This window comes from Erinaceus europaeus, chromosome 12 (genome assembly GCF_950295315.1).
Source record: "Erinaceus europaeus chromosome 12, mEriEur2.1, whole genome shotgun sequence".
In the NCBI taxonomy this organism is placed as follows: domain Eukaryota; kingdom Metazoa; phylum Chordata; class Mammalia; order Eulipotyphla; family Erinaceidae; genus Erinaceus; species Erinaceus europaeus.
Window position 1 is genome coordinate 55,761,350 of NC_080173.1, and position 16,512 is coordinate 55,777,861.

At 39.4% G+C, this 16,512-nt stretch overlaps 1 protein-coding gene across 9 annotated transcripts in view; it reads right to left on the minus strand.

Annotated features, from left to right (window-relative positions):
- The window catches only part of SPAG9 (sperm associated antigen 9), a 157,933-nt gene that overhangs the window by 71,869 nt on the left and 69,552 nt on the right, over positions 1–16,512 (minus strand). For all 9 annotated transcript variants that reach the window (XM_007525556.3, XM_007525554.3, XM_060203750.1 and 6 more), the window contains one exon: positions 13,089–13,239. In XM_007525556.3, coding sequence (XP_007525618.1) covers positions 13,089–13,239 — 151 coding nt within the window. The remainder of the gene's footprint in view (positions 1–13,088; positions 13,240–16,512) is intronic.

The following is a 16,512-nucleotide window of genomic DNA, read 5'->3' on the forward strand; positions in this document are numbered from 1 at the left end:
ATAGCATGGTTCCACCACTTGTGAAATTTCCCTTTGCCTGAGGTTCCCATGTGATGGCACTATTATCAGGTGAACTATCTCCTGGTCCCCCAAATTCTTTATTTCTATCTGTACATATACTCTCTGAGATAAGAATTTATTTATTTATTTAGTATTTTTACTTATTTAATATTGGATAGACACAGAGAGAAATGGAGAGGGGAGGAGGGGGTAAGGAAAAAAAGCAGAGAGACACACCTTCAGGCCTGTCTCACCACTTGTGAAACTTTCCTCCTGCTTATGGGGACCAGGGGCTTGAACCCAAGTCCTTGTACACTAAGCCAGGAACACCACTGCTTAGCACCAATAAGAATGCTTTTCTAAAACACAAAGCAACTTCAAGTTTAAAATATTCTTGATCTATAAACTCACAAAGTGTTTTCAAAAAATATAGATTTTCAATGCAACAAGTACCACCTCAGCATGCTTCACTTCAGACTGTGTCCAGAGACATCAGATGTGGAATGTCAACCCTGCAGCCCCATTACTCGGTGAAACCTTTCCTTTCATAGGATTCTCTAATTCCATTTCAGGTGGATCACTTCCTAAAAAAGTCCCAAAACCTAGATATAGACCAGGTCACATGAGATAGAGCATATGTCCACATATATCCATAAATAGGGCAAAATATATACCTGAAAGCAAAAGTACACAATAGTCTGCAGTGAGTCAGTATAAAGTTCCTAATGAAATAGTGTCTACTTAGACATAGATACACTCCTCACCTACTTCCTATTACACTTCCCTCACTCACTCCAAAGCTAACCTTATCAAAGCAAGGACTGCAAAAGTTGAATAAGGGCAAGAGACTGGCATACTTTAACAAAGACTCTTCAGTCACTATCAGGCCACCCCGTCAGCTGGGGCCTTAATCGGGGAGTCTGGAGATTCTCCAACAGACATGACAGGCCTAGACCTCAAATAGATCCTTCTCTCCATTGTTACCGGTCACTCCTATCAGGAACAACATAATAGACCCCTTTGTGGACCCCCATAGGACCTTGCCCTCAACTCAGACCAACAATGGTAGAGAATGTTCCATCCTCCAAAGAAAGGATGGACAACATACTCTATCTTCAACCTGAGAAAGACACGTCCTGAAATTGGGGCAGCTTGGAACGTTCCTTCTCATGACCACAGAATGTTAGCTCAGATCTAGAGGGATGCAGAGGTCACATAGGCTGTTAAGGTGAATATGGACCCCGGATCAGATCACATCAATGGGGTTTACAGTCAACAATATTTATACACCTTTCCCATATTTGGGAGCTACTCTCTTCCCTGATCCAGTTTTCTGATTCTTTTTCCAGCCATGACATCGTCTCCCCAGACAATAACTTGGATCCACCTGCATATCAGATTTCAGACTCATGGGGAAAAAAAAAAAAAAACTACTATAGCCACAGGCCCTTTGGAATATAACTAAAACATGCCTACTAGCTATCTATGAAACGGAGACCCCCCCTCAACTTTTCATCTGCACTACTCCAGCCTTTAGCTTGATGATTAGTCAACAACTTTGGCTTTATATGTTAACTCTCTTTTTTCAGCCATCAGGTTCCAGATACTACCATGAGGCCAACCAGACTTCCCTAGACAGATGACTACACCAATGTGTCCTGGAGCCCCGCTTCCCCAGAGCCCCACCCCACTAGGGAAAGAGACAGAGAGGCTGGGAGTATGGATCGACCTGTCAACGCCCACGTTCAGTGGGGAAGCAACTACAGAAGCTAGACCTTCCACCTTCTGGACCCCATAATGACCCTGGGTCCATACTCCCCCAGAGGGATAAAGAAAAGGAAAGTTATCAGGGGAGGGGATGAGATGAAGAGTTCTGATGGTGGGAATTGTGGTGTTGTAGCTCTCTTATCCTATGGTTTTGTCAGTGTTTCCTTTTAATAATAATATATATATGTTATATATATATATAGATACATATATAGATTTTGTATATATATGTATATACATATATACATATATAGATTTTACAAGTCTGTTAATTCAACAAAACAGATCAGGAAGGTGTGGTTTGCTTTATAAAAATCAGATTTTCTCTTCTTTAATGGTTACTCTATAATACATATCTACATAACTGTGCATATTTATATATAATAAATTATCTTAAGCATGAATTCCTGAGTTTGAGCCACAGCAGCTCATGTACTAAGAGTAGATGTCTGGTTTTTTCTATCTTCTCCTATCTTTCTCATTAATTAATAAAATCTAAAAAAAAAAAAAAAGAAAAGAAAAAATAACTAATTGGAGACAGGGAAAGTAACCTGAGACTGTCTTGAATACTTGAGCCTATTAATGTGTCAGGCTTTATATCTGGGATGACATAAGAGACTAAGAGGATAAAAATTTTAAAGTACAGGGAGTCGGGTGGTAGCACAGCGCACCAACAGGCATAAGGATCCCGGTTTGAGCCCATGGCTTCCCACCTGCAGGGGAGCTGCTTCACAGGCAGTGAAGCAGGTCTGCAGGTGTCTATCTTTCTCTTTCCCTCTGTCGTCTCCTTCTATGTCCATTTCTCTCTGTCCTATCTAACAACGATGACATCAATAACAACAACAATAACTATAACAACAATAAGCAACATAAGGGAAAATAATTAAATATTTTAAAAATTTAAAGTACAACTAGAAACAAATTATATGTGCATCTTATATATAGTGTTTGCTTCTGAACTCTAATCGCCTTTAACCATTCTCAATTACTTACAGGGTTGTGGAAAAGTCATGATGTTCTTTTGCATAGAAAATAAAAGTAAAAAAAAAACATCATGGGGGGTAGACAGCATAATGGTTATGCAAAGAGACTCTCATGCCTAAGGCTCTGAAGTCCCAGGTTCAATCCCCCACACCACCATAAAAATCATTAAATATTTTAATAAGTAATTCATTTTTCTTCAAATTGTATTATTTTGTCCCAGTATTTCATTATTGTGTCCATTAAAACATTATAGAGCACCTGACTTGCAAGGGTAATGTCCCAATGACAATCAGAATGACAATCTCTCCCTCCCAAATAAATAAATATTTAAAATATTATATCCCAGACAGTAAAAATATTAGTGCCCAGATCTCTATTAAAAGCAATAAGGGTACCTTGAATAAAAAGAAGAAGGTGGAGACAGGAAAATTAAAGCAAAAATAGGGACCAAACAGAAGAATAGGGAAGGGAGAGGACAGGAGGGCAGACAAATAACAGAAGCAGAAAATTGATAGTAGTGGGAAAAACTCAAATTTTTAATAGTACAAGTCTGTAGTTTAGTTAATAAAATTGTTCCAATGTGGGTGGTGGGTGGTAGAGCAGGGGTTAAGCTACAGGTGGTGCAAAGCACAAAGACCTGTGTAAGGATCCCGGCTCCAGCCCCCAGCTCCCCACCTGCAAGGGAGTCACTTCACAGGTGGTGAAGCAGGTCTATCTTTCTCTCCTCCTCTCTGTCTTCCCCTCCTCTCTCCAATTCTCTGTCCTATCCAACAATGACAACATCAACAACAATAATAAATTAAACAATAAAACAAGGGCAACAAAAGGGAATAAATATTTAAAAAATATTTTTAAAAAATTGTTCCAATGTTAATTTCTAGTTTAGGTAACTGTACCATGGATAATTGCATTAAACAGTGGAAGATTCTGGGTAATATGAACTCTGCAGGGCAGAAGAGATAACAGGCCTGAGGCTCCAAAAGTCCCAGGTTCAATCCCCAATACCACTGTAAGCCAAAGCCAAATAGTGCTCTGGACACGGACACGGACAGGGACAGGGACAGGGACATGGAGACAGACACACACACACACACACACACACACACACACACACACACACACACACACACTCTGCAGTTCTCAGGTAACTTTTTTCTCTACAACTAAAAAAAAAAAAAAAGAAAAGAAAACTTTAAAACAAACCCTGAGAGCTTTCACTTGTTTTGATATTTTAAATCACACATACACTTTATAATAGGCATAAGTATAACTAATCAGATAAGATACAGGATTAAAGCTCAACTGCAATGGAGATTCAGGTTTGGGAAAACTGAAGAATTAAAAATAACCTAAAAACAACAAATGGAAGAGGGAGGAAATTTCTTCTGAAAAAAAGAAAGCTGGCTCTGTTTAGACAGCTCCTGCTCTGTATTCTAAGCACAACCCCTGAAGAATGCAGCACACACTGACCACTGACCTTATATACCAAGTGCTGTTAAATAAGTTTCTCACAGCAGTTCTACTTAAATAGTTCAAGTCAAATTACTTTAAAAAAATAAAATCTATAAAATCCTTCCCAAGTTGGCACTAATACTGTATCTTTTCAGTTAAAATTATTCTCTCTGTTCTAAAAGCCACATTAATAAAAGCAAAACCAAAAACCACGATTATCTCAATAGATGCAGAGAAAGCCTCTGACAAAATCCAACACCCATGCATGCTCAAAACACTACAAAAATGAGAATAGATGGAAAATTCCTCAAGATAATGGAGTCCACATATAGCAAACCTACAGCCAACATAATACTCAATGGATAGAAGGTGAAAGCATTCCCCCTCAGATTGGTGACTAGACAGGGCTGTCCATTATCACCATTACTCTTCAATGTCCATTATCACCATTACTCTTCATTACTCTTCTAGTATTAGAAGTTCTTGCCCTAGCAATCAGGCAAGAGAAAGAAATCAAAGGAATATAGATTGGAAGGGAAGAAGTCAAGCTCTCACTATTTGCAGATGATATGATAGTATACATAGAAAAACCTAAAGAATCCAGCAGAAAACTACTGGAAGTTATTAGGCAATATACTACAGGCTACAAAATCAATGTAAAAATCAGTGGCATTTCTTTATGCAAACACTAAATCTGAAGAAGAAGAAATCACTCCCACACACTGCTGCAGCAAAATCAATAAAATACCTAGGAATAAGCCTGACCAAAGAAGTAAAAGACTTATATACTAAAAACTACGAGTCACTATTCAAGGAAATAGAAAATGATACCAAGAAATGGAAAGACATCCCATGCTCATGGGTTGGAAGAATTAATATCATCAAAATGAACATTCTCCCCAGAGCCATATACAAATTTAACGCAATACTCATCAATGTTCCACCAAGCTTCTTTAAGATAATAAACAAAAGTCACAATCATTTATCTGGAACCAGAAAACACCTAGAATTGCCAAAACAATCTTGAGGAAAAGAAAGAAAAATGGAAGCATCACATTCCCAGATCTCAAACTATATTATAAGGCCATCATCATCAAAACAGCCTGGTTCTGGAACAAAAATAGGCACACAGACCAGTGGAACAGACTTGAAAGCCCAGAACTAAACCCCCACACCTACAGACATCTAATCTTTGATAATGGGGCCCAAACTATTAAATGGAGGAAGGAAGCTCTCTTCAATAAAAAATGGTGCTGGGAAAACTGGGTCAAAACATGCAGAAGAATGAAACTGAACCACCTTATCTCACCAGAAACAAAAATCAACCCCAAATGGATCAAGGACATGGACGATAGACCAGAAACTATCAAATACTTAGAGGAAAACATTGGTGGAACACTTTCCCACCTAAACCTCAAGGACATCTTTGATGAAACAAACCCAATTGCAAGGAAGACTAAAGCAGAAACAAACCAATGCGACTACATCAAATTGAGAAGCTTCTGCACATCCAAAGAAACTATCACAAACAAGGAGACTCCTCACAGAATAAGATCCTCATATGTCATACATCAGACAAGAGACTAATCACCAAAATATACAAAGAGCTCAGCAAACTTAGCAACAAAAAAGCAAATGACCCCATCCAAAAATGGGCAGAGGATATGAACAGAACATTTACTACAGAAGAGATCCAAAGAGCTAACAAACACATGAAAAATTGCTCCAGGTCACTGATTATCAGAGAAATGCAAGTAAAGACAACACTGAGATACCACCTCACCCTTATGAGAATGGCATACATCAAAAAGGATAGCAGCAACAAATGCTGGAGAGGCTATGGGGACAGAGGAACCCTTCTGCACTGCTGGTGGAAATGTAAATTGGTCCAGCCTCTCTGGAGAGCTGTCTGGAGAACTCTCACAAGGCTAGACATGGACCTTCCATATGATCCAGTAATTCCTCTCCTGGGGATATACCCCAAGGACTCCATAATGCCCAACTAAAAAGATATGTGTACAACTATGTTCATAGCAGCACAATTCATAATAGCTAAAACCTAGAAGCAACCTAGGTGCCCAACAACAGATGAGTGGCTGAGAAAGCTGTTTCTTCTTCTAGCGTTTGCCCTTCTTCCGTAGCCAGTCAACAGCGTCAGGTTGAGCCTGATGTAAAGTTTCGAGACCTCCTTTGAATCTGGAGAGGTGGCAGTCATTGACTATGTGGGTCATAGTCTGTCTGTAGCCGCAGGGACAATTCAGGTCATCTCTGGCTCCCCAGCGATGGAACATAGCGGCGCACCGGCCATGGCCTGTTCGATAGCGATTGAGGAGGGCCCAATCATAACGTGCTAGGTCAAAGCCGGGTTGACGCTTGCAGGGGTCTGTGATGAGGTGTTTGTTCTTTACCTCAGCTGACTGCCAACTCTGTTTCCAAGAGACTGGAACAGAGAAGTTCAGTGTAGGTGTAGGGGACCAGATTGGGTGACGAGATGTCAAGCATTGGACAGGGTGGGCAAAGATATCCGCGTATATTGGCAGGTCCGGTCGAGCGTAGATGTGGGAAATGAACTTAGATGATGCCGCATCCCGACGAATATCTGGCAGGGCGATGTTGCTAAGAACTGGCAGCCATGGAACCGGGGTGGAACGGATGGTTCCAGAAATTATCCTCATGGAGGAATATAATTTGGAATCAACCAAGTGGACATGGGGGCTAAGGAACCATACTGGGGCACAGTATTCTGCAGTGGAAAAGCATAATGCCAGAGATGATGATCGTAGTGTGGAAGCGCTCGCGCCCCATGAGGAGCTGGCCAGTCTTGCAATGATGTTATTCCTCGCGCCCACCTTTGCTGCAGTTTTTATGAGATGTTCGTGAAATGACAGAGTGCGATCGAGAGTAACGCCAAGATAGACTGGCTGGGCTTCATGCCGGATTCTCGTACCGCCAAGCTGCACATTAAGCTCACGCGAGGCCGAGGCATGGTGTAGTTGGAAAACAGATGATACCGTTTTTGCAGTGCTAGGGATTAGTCGCCATTTTTTACAGTAATCAGATATCAGAGACATGTCTTTCGTGAGTGTTTCCTCAAGGATGTCGAACCTGGATGCCTGAGTTGCACAGCAGATGTCATTGGCGTAGATGAACTTCCTTGAAGAAGTTTCTGGGAGGTCATTGATGTAAATATTAAATAGCATAGAAGCCAGAACAGAGCCCTGGGGGAGGCCACTTGAGACAAGTCTCCATCTGCTAGACTTGTCACACAGATGCACCCGGAATCTTCTGTTTTGGAGAAGAAACGATATAGTGTTGGCCACACATGGAGGCAGGCATCTTGAGATCTTGACTAGGAGACCACGGTGCCAGACCGTGTCATAGGCTGCTGTGAGATCAACAAAGACAGCACCCGTCTTTAAATTCTTCTGGAATCCATTTTCAATGTAAGTTGAGAGGGCCAGGGCTTGTTCGCAGGTAGATCTTCCTGGGCGGAAACCAGCTTGGGCAGGTGATAGGAATTTCTCTGTAAGATGAGAAATACATGACAGAAGCAGCCTCTCAAGGAGTTTGTAACACACGGAGAGGAGAGAAATTGGTCTATAGCTGGCGGCCAGTGTTGGGTCTTTCTTTGGTTTCAAAACCGCTATAATCTTCGCACGATGCCAAACTTTGGGCATAGACTCAGATTCCAAGATGTGGGACAGGAATGAAGCGAGCCACTTCTTTGCCGCGGGACCCAGGTTAAGAATGAGTTCATAGCCAGCAGCTGTTCCTGGTTTAACCCTCTTCAAAGCGTCTTGGGATGCATTGGATCGACCTTCCCGTGGTGCATCCCGTGAGTACCCATTCATTGGGGAAACTGACGATCCTTCCTAGCCGACTGAATCCACATGGATCCCAGTCACTTTCAAAGCCAGCAACAAGCAGCTCCTGACAGCTTTCAAGCTGTTGGTCCTGCTCTTCGAGTCCTCCAACTTAATGTTATGGGGCTGTCCTTTGCCAAACGCGTTCTTATAGGTCAACTGGCGATACAGCATCAGGCAGATGTTATCTGCCTACAAGAAACATATAGCAGTCGATGAAGCTGCTCAATTCACCATCAGTGGATTTGATTTAATATGCTATAATCTCCATCCTAAACACGGCCGAGCCATCTACACCAAATCGTGTCTTGCGGACGTTTACCACACGGCCTCTTCGACCTTCTACGAGAAAGCTGTAGTATATATATACACAATGGAATACTATGCAGCTATTAAGAACAATGAACCCACCTTCTCTGACCCATCTTGGACAGAGCTAGAAGGAATTATATTAAGTGAGCTAAGTCAGAAAGATAAAGATGAATATGGGAAGATCCCACTCATCAAGAGGAGTTGAGAAAGAAGAACAGAAAGGGAAATTAAAAGTAGGATTTGACTAAATCTGGAGTAGGGCACCAAAGTAAATACCCTGTAGTGAGGGTGAGGGTGAGGGTGGATATTCGGCTTCCCAGGTCAGCGGGGGGGTGGAGGGTGGTATGTATGGGACATAGTCTTTTGGTGGTGGGAATGGTGTGTATGTACACTCCTATTAATTTGTAGTTATATACATCACTAATTAATATGAGAGGGGAAAACTGATTGACAGCTAATAGGGCAAGACTTTGTTATTATTGTTCTTTAGGACTATCCAGTTATTCTTGACCCTTTGTTCTCCATTCCTTCTTTAGTTGTAGCTTGTTCAAGAATATAATTTCATTGAATGAATAACCCTACCTTAACATTTCTGCCCATTCCCAGCCCTACCACTTTTATAATACATTTTTTAATGAAACAGCTTTGACAACTAACATAAAATTTGTTTTACCAATTTCACTAAAAACCCCACATAAAATTTTTTATTGTCTGTGGTGCAGTAGAAAGCTCTTTGTTTTTTCAACTGTTGCCTAAAGCATAGAAAACAACAATAGTTTCAGATGAGGCTTCTCTAAGCTGTGTCACTGAAAGAAGGTAATTCCAGTGGTGGTGACCAAACAGAATACTAGTATTTAAGTGGGGAAACTAAAATAAATAAATAAATATTCTGAGATCAATCCCCAACAACTCATTGTCAGAGTGTTATTTTAGTGTCCCGTCCCCCCAGCCCCCATTAAGAAATCTTTTTTTGTGTGTGTAAACCACATAGCGTTGGGCCCACAAAACAGCTCACTTGGATAGTGAGCTGCTATGCCATGTACATGACACAGGTTCTACTACATTGAAGGAATTTTTGGTGCTGTGGTTTCTTTCCCTCTTTTTGCCTTTGTCTCTCTGTGTTGATCTGAAAATGTTAGCCCAGAGCAGTGAAGCCCCAGAGATGATGATGATGATGATGATGATGATGATGATGATGATGATGGGGGTATGGGGGTGGGAAACAGCAGTTAGAGCATCAAATGTGTCAAAGGCTGCTTGCTACAAGGAAGGTAGAAGACAGAGTTTCCAACAGATTTGGAGAAACATGTTTTTCTTAGCCCCGACAAAAGGTACTATAGGTAGGAATCAGTCTCTGAGGGGTAGGATGACAACTCGCCAAAGTTTGTCCTCTTCTCAAGGTCTTTTCTGATGCTACTTCACTGTCTTGAAACACCTACTCAATTAAACTATTTTCCAATGAACCTGCAAATCTCTCACACTGGGGTACAAATCACCTCTTCAACAATAAAAAAAAAAATGGGCAACAACAGGGAAAATGAATAAATATAAAAAATTTTAAAAAAGAATTATACATGTACAAACTATTGTATTTTACTGTCAACTATAAACCATTAATCCCCAATAAAGAAATAAAAAAACAATAATAGCAATCTTAATCTGAGAACCCAGGTTCAATTTCCCATACCACCATAAGCCAGAGTTGAGCAGTGCTCTGGTAAATAATAGTAATAATAATAAAACAGAATGTAAATAAAAACTAAAATTCAAAAAAGTCTTAATATTAATCTTAACTCTCACCTTTAGTTTTTTTTATAACTAAAACAAAGCATGTTCTAAATAGAATTGGGTCATTCCCAAAGTTCTTAGAAAAACGAAACTGTGCACTACATTAAATTAGAGAAAGCCTAGACAAGTTTCTCTCACACAAGTTTAAAAAACCCTAAATCCCTAACACCCAGTCTTTTAGAAATTCAGAAAAAGATAGCTAGTTAATAAGAAGGGCATAGATAAAATACTAAGTACTGATTATCATTCTCACTTTAAGTGGACTTTTGTTATTTTCTAATATACTACCCTATCCCTGGAAATTTTTTTCTCTTGAGTCTTTTTCTCACTTAGTAGCTTCATGTCCAGAGCAAAAGATTTTATTTTAGAGAGATCATGGGAACTGTTTGCTTTATTATCACTAAACAAGACACAAAAGGCTTCCATGCCTAAATCCATGTTAATAATCTGTTAATCAGTTCATAATTTGTCATTTCTGCCACAGCATATCACTGGATTAAATAACAAGAGAATTATAATAATCTAAAGTGTCTTTCTGGATAGTAATTAAAATTGGTTGTCATACAGCATACATTTTAAAGTATTAAGAGTATTCCTCCTTAATTTATTCATTTAAAAAATTTTTACCAGGGTGATGGTCAGCTCTAGCTTGTGGTGGTACAGGGGATTGAACCTAAAAGTCTTTTTGTATAACCATTATGCTATCTCCCTTGTCCCTTCCTACTTAATTCTGTTGGAAGAATAACACAGCAAACTGAGGACAGGTGTTCTTAAAGATAATAAATCTGTGTGAAGGGGGCAGGAGGGGAGGAAGAGGGGGGGAAAGAAGAATAAGAGTAGAGGAGGAGGAGAGGGAGGAGAGGGAGGGGAAGGGAGGGGAAGGAAGGGAAGGAAGGGAAGGAAGGGAAGGAAGGGAAGGAGGGGAAGGAGGGGAAGGAGGAGAAGGAGGAGAAGGAGGAAAAGGAGGAAAAGGAGGAAAAGGAGGAGGGAGGAGGGAGGAAGAAGAAAACTCCAATGTGATTCCAGGAGTAGAGGGAGAACATTTCCTAATGGCATCAATGTGGACTGGCACTAAGCAGCTAGCTGCACAAGCTTCTAATAAACTGAGCAATAAGAAAAAGAGAAGGGGGGGGGGGTAAGGTCAGCCTTCCTGATAAAGTAGTTTTCTGGGCTAAAGGGACAATGTAGTGGTTATGCAAAAGACTTCATGCCTATAGCTCCCAAGTTGAATCCCAGGCATCACAATAAGCCAGAGCTGACCAGTGCTCGAGTAGAAATAGCATTTTTCCACATGAGAAAAGTAATCAAATATTTATTAGCCACCTACTTTTCAAACACATTGCAAAGGTCAGGGGAACAATTCTAAATGCCTCTACCTTCTAGAACTGAGATAAACCATTTTTATTATCCCAAGAGAGTCTTAAGATCTAAAACAGCTCACTCAACTAACATGCTCTGAGTGACCACTATATATACATGAGACACTTTTTTCTAAATTCTGAGGATACAGTAGTAATCAAACCACATGGATTTAGAACTCATAGTGGAGAGAAAATAAAGTAAATAAGAACATACTAGCATAGTATTCTAAAAGTATCACAAGAACTTCATTTAAGCATTTATTACATGGTGGTTCTTCAAGTACTTGGAGGAATACTTGGAGGAAAAGAACATAAAAACATAACTCACTCAGGAGTCAGGTGGTAGTGCAGTGGGTTAACCACACATGGCGTGAAGTGCAAGGACTGGCATAAAGATCCCAATTTAAGCCCCTGGCTCCCCACCTGCAGGGGAGTCACTTCACAGGTGGTGAAGCAAGTCTGCAGGTGTCTATCTTTCTCTTCTCCTCTCTGTCTTCCCCATCTCTCTCCATTTCTCTCTGTCCTGTCCAACAACGACAACATCAACAGCTACAACAATAAAAAACAAGGGCAACAAAAGGGAGAAATAAATGAATTAAAAAAAAACAAACACAACTCACTCAACTGTATTCACTTCTGTTTTATGATAGAGTAGATTTTATGTTAACAAGGTTAATCTATAGTCAATATTCCTTTTATAAATATTCTGCTGTACAGGTTACAGAAATGTATTTAAATTCTTTATCTTTTTTAGCTAGTAGTTTATATCTCCACTCAGAGTGTCTCAGTTATATAGTTACATGTGACACTTCTAAAATATATGATAACAAATTTTAGTCAGGGATATAGTTAATAAATTAGAACAGAACATTTCAGCTAGTAGATACAATGCATGTTTGAATATTACTTTAAGTTTTTTTTATTTATTCATTTATTTATTTATTTTCCCTTTTGTTGTCCTTGTTTTTTATTGTTGTTGTAGTCATTGTTGTTGTTATTGATGTCATCGTTGTTAGGACAGAGAAAAATGGAGAGAGGAGAGAAAGACAAGAGAGGGGGAGAGAAAGATAGACACCTGCAGACCTGCTTCATCGCCTGTGAAGTGACTCCCCTGCAGGTGGGGAGTCGGGGGCTTGAACATGAAAAGTTTTACGGAAGGAAAAAAGTGTGGGTTGCTTGTTTTTAAGTGAATCCCTACAGCAGAGTTTCCAACAAATCATGGATTTCAAGTGACAATTCTGAAAATTATTTACTATTACCATGCCCTAAATTCATATAATGTTGCCTAAATCAGAAAGAAATGTTGGCCATTAGTATGTCAGTCAAAATGAAAGTGTTTAATTTTGTATTCACTTATAATTTTTTAAAAACTAGCAAAAAGAAGAAAGAAAGAGAGAGAGAGAGAAAGAAAGAAGCAGGCTTGCTTTTTCAATTACAAAATTTTTACAAACTGAAATGTAGACATGCTATTTAATTTTATTATGCTTTGGCTGTCTGTTACTTCATTCTGGATAAGGAAGTTGATAAATGTAAATGAAGCTTTTAGCACATTAAATCGTACCTTCAGGCTGGTATGAGAACGTGGTTGACTTAATTCCTGAAATTTCCACTGCTCTGATCCAGGAGTCTCTCCACCTTTCTGAGCATCAGGTGTAAGCAACCCATCTCCAGCAGGTAATGGGAAAATCCCTAATGATATAGGACGTTCTTTTCTATTTGGAAAGGAAAGAAAAAAGCTAAGCATTCAATCTTCTTTTATTTTCCTAGTCATGGTTATAAATAATACATCTAGACTGTCACTCAGTTCATTATGACTGCCTATCTGAACAAGTAGACTTACCAAAGAGAAAAGATAAGGTCTCCGAAGTTCACGTTAACCCCAAGAAATAAACTAAGAAAAGTATAAGAAGTAATTTAGAGGGAATCGGGCATAGCACAGCGGGTTAAGCGCACGTGATGAGAAGCACAAGGACTGGCAGAAGGATCCCGGTTCGAGCCCCTGGCTCCCCACCTGCAGGGGAGTCGCTTCACAGGTGGTGAAGCAGGTCTGCAGGTGTCTACTATCTTTCTCTCCCCCTCTCTGTCTTCCCCTCCTCTCTCCATTTCTCTGTCATGTCTAACTACGACAACATCAATAACAACAACAATAACTACAACAACAATTTTTTTAAAAAAGTAATTTAGGAACTATCTTATCATGAGTTCCTAGTCCAGGAAGCAGTCTGAGGTCTGATTTTACAAGAAGAGCTATCCTCAGAAAATTTACAACCTTTTCCTTTGGAAGCTATCCCAACCCCAATTTTAGACTTCTCAAATCCTCACACTAATTCCTAAATATTTACCCAAGCCTCTTCAGGGTATGATTATTCTGGCTGGAGGGAAATCAATATATTATATGGTTGCAAAAATAAAAAGATTCTTCAGCCTAAAGCAGGCATGTTTGTTTTATAAAGAACCAATATATGACTTCTTTTCAGAGAACACATGAGAAAATCATTGTCAATTTTATCAAAAAAAGAAAGCCAAAGACTTCAATAAATAATAATGGAATTTCCAATGCTTTCTGAGAAGTTTCAGTAAAAAAGAGTTAGAATTTAAATAATAATAGAATTTCATTAAGAAACACATCTTTTGTTGATGCCAATCAAAGGGCTCTTAGAGGGTGGAAACGAGCCTACTAACAAGTCCTTCTGGGTCATTAATTTAAAAAAGTGAAAACTCTCAAAAAGATTTGGGGCCTCCTAGAACTCTACTTCTACTGGTAAGAATGTAAGGATATATTTATACCAAGGCTGTAAATACAAGTGTGTGTGTGTGTGTGGGGGGGAGGGGGGTTCAGCTTACTTCTTTTGCTATATAAATTCGTTTATTTATTTATTTTTTTAACCAGAGCACTGATCAGCTCTGGCTTATGGTGGTGAAAGGGATTGAACCTGGAACTTAGGAGGTTCAGGCATGAAAGTCTGTCTGCATAACAATTATGCAATCTACCCCCACCCTGAATTCATTTATTTATACCAAGAAACTTAAGCCATTTTTGAAATGTGCTCTCATATAACAAGGAGTGTACTCTTCCATTTACAAACAAGAGAAAGGATTAATGAAACTATCAACACCATCTTAAAGATTAAGTGAAACAAAAAAGTTGAGAGATGATAGATATTTTGTTAAAACTGTATTTATAAGGAAATAAAACAGAATTTTTCTCAACTGGAAGTAATTATTCATCTTTTTCACACCTCTGGTACTTTTCCTGCTTTACTCAGATTAAAACTCAAATGCAGGTAAGTAACAGAATATGAAGCTACATTTTAATACCAAAACTGAACTTGTGATTAAAAGCTGCCAAAACAGATAAATGACAAAAATTAGGTAACTTTTCTGCTTATACCATTTATTCCCAGATGCTGGTTTGACAAAGTTTTCATAAATTTATGTGGGGTGGGGAGATAACTATTAATATCTTTACTTGACAATATAATATTGTCATCTTCATCTTTAGGACCCAGATTTCTAGCCCCTGACTTCTGGGTCCTTCTTGAAACTTTAGAAATAGTTTGACTAAGAGCACATGAGAGTGGTCCAGGAGGTGGTGCAGTGGCTAAGGCACTAGACTCTCAAGCATGAGGTCCTGAGTTCAATCCCTGGCAGCACATGTACCAGAGTGATGTCTGGTTCTTTCTCTCTCTCCCCTATCTTTCTCATAAATAAATAAATAAAATCTGAAAAAAAAAAGAGCACATGAGAAATGACTCCACCTCTCTATTTTCCGTAGGGCATAGTTTTCACTAAATTCTACTCTCTCACATAGATATGTTTATCATTGTATCTATCACTTAATAACAATGAAGGGTAATTTAAATTCTGTGTCTCTGCCACCTTAGAATTATTTTTTCAGAGCCTAGGCTTCCCTTCTACTTCTTTAACCAAGAATAAATACTTCTTTGCTTTTTCTTTTTTTCTTTGGTCATCTTGTTCCAGCAGATTGACTTTTTCAGAGACACAGAAAGGGAAAGAAACCACAGCAACAAAAATGTATTCAATACCATATGAACTATGCTCAAGCAAGGGTCACACACAAAGCAAACCAACACACTATCCAAGAGCTGTTGTGTTGTTCAGAAAGTCATGTATTTTTCTGGGGTTTTTTTCTATGCAAAAGTGTCATGATTTAAATGATAATCTAATAATTTGCAAGCCCATACTCCCCACTCCAACACTGATCCTTTTGTTCTTGAGAATGACTGACTTTTTTAAAGATAGTTTTTCTTTCTAAACATTTTATTTATATTTATTTATTTATTTATTATTTTTACCAGAGCACTGCTCAGCTCTGGCTTATGGTGGTACTGGGGATTGAACCTGGGACCCTTGGTGCCTCAGGAATGAAAGATTATTTACATAATCATTGACTCTTTTCTCTATCTTTTCTGATTTTTTTTTAATCTTTATTTATTTGCTGGATAGAGACAGTCAGAAATTGAGAGGCAAGGGGGTAATAGAGAGGGAGAGAGAGAGAGAGAGACACCTGCAGCTCTGCTTCACCACTTGTGAAGCTTTCCCCCTGCAGGTGGGGGCCAAGGGCTCGAACCTGAGTCCTTGCGCACTATAACATGTGCACTCAACCAGGTGCACCACCACCTGGCCTGCTTTATGAGTTTTAAAATGATGGTGATATGGGGCAGGGCAGTGGCATACCCAGTTGAGTGCACACATTACAACGCACAACACCCATCCTTAGTCCCCACCTGCAGGAGGTGGTTTCACTTATAGAAGCCTGACTGGTGCTCTCGTTCTTTCATTGTATTGTGTTCCTCTTTCTCTCTCTCTCTCTCTCTCTCTCTTTCTCTCTCTCTCTCCCTCTATCTCTCAATCTCTCTCCCCCCCTCACTCTCTGTCCTATCAAATAAAAAGGGGAAAAATAAATTAAAAAGTAAAATGATGTGACAGTTTTTTAAAGTGGAATTTTTTTAATGTCCATGTGA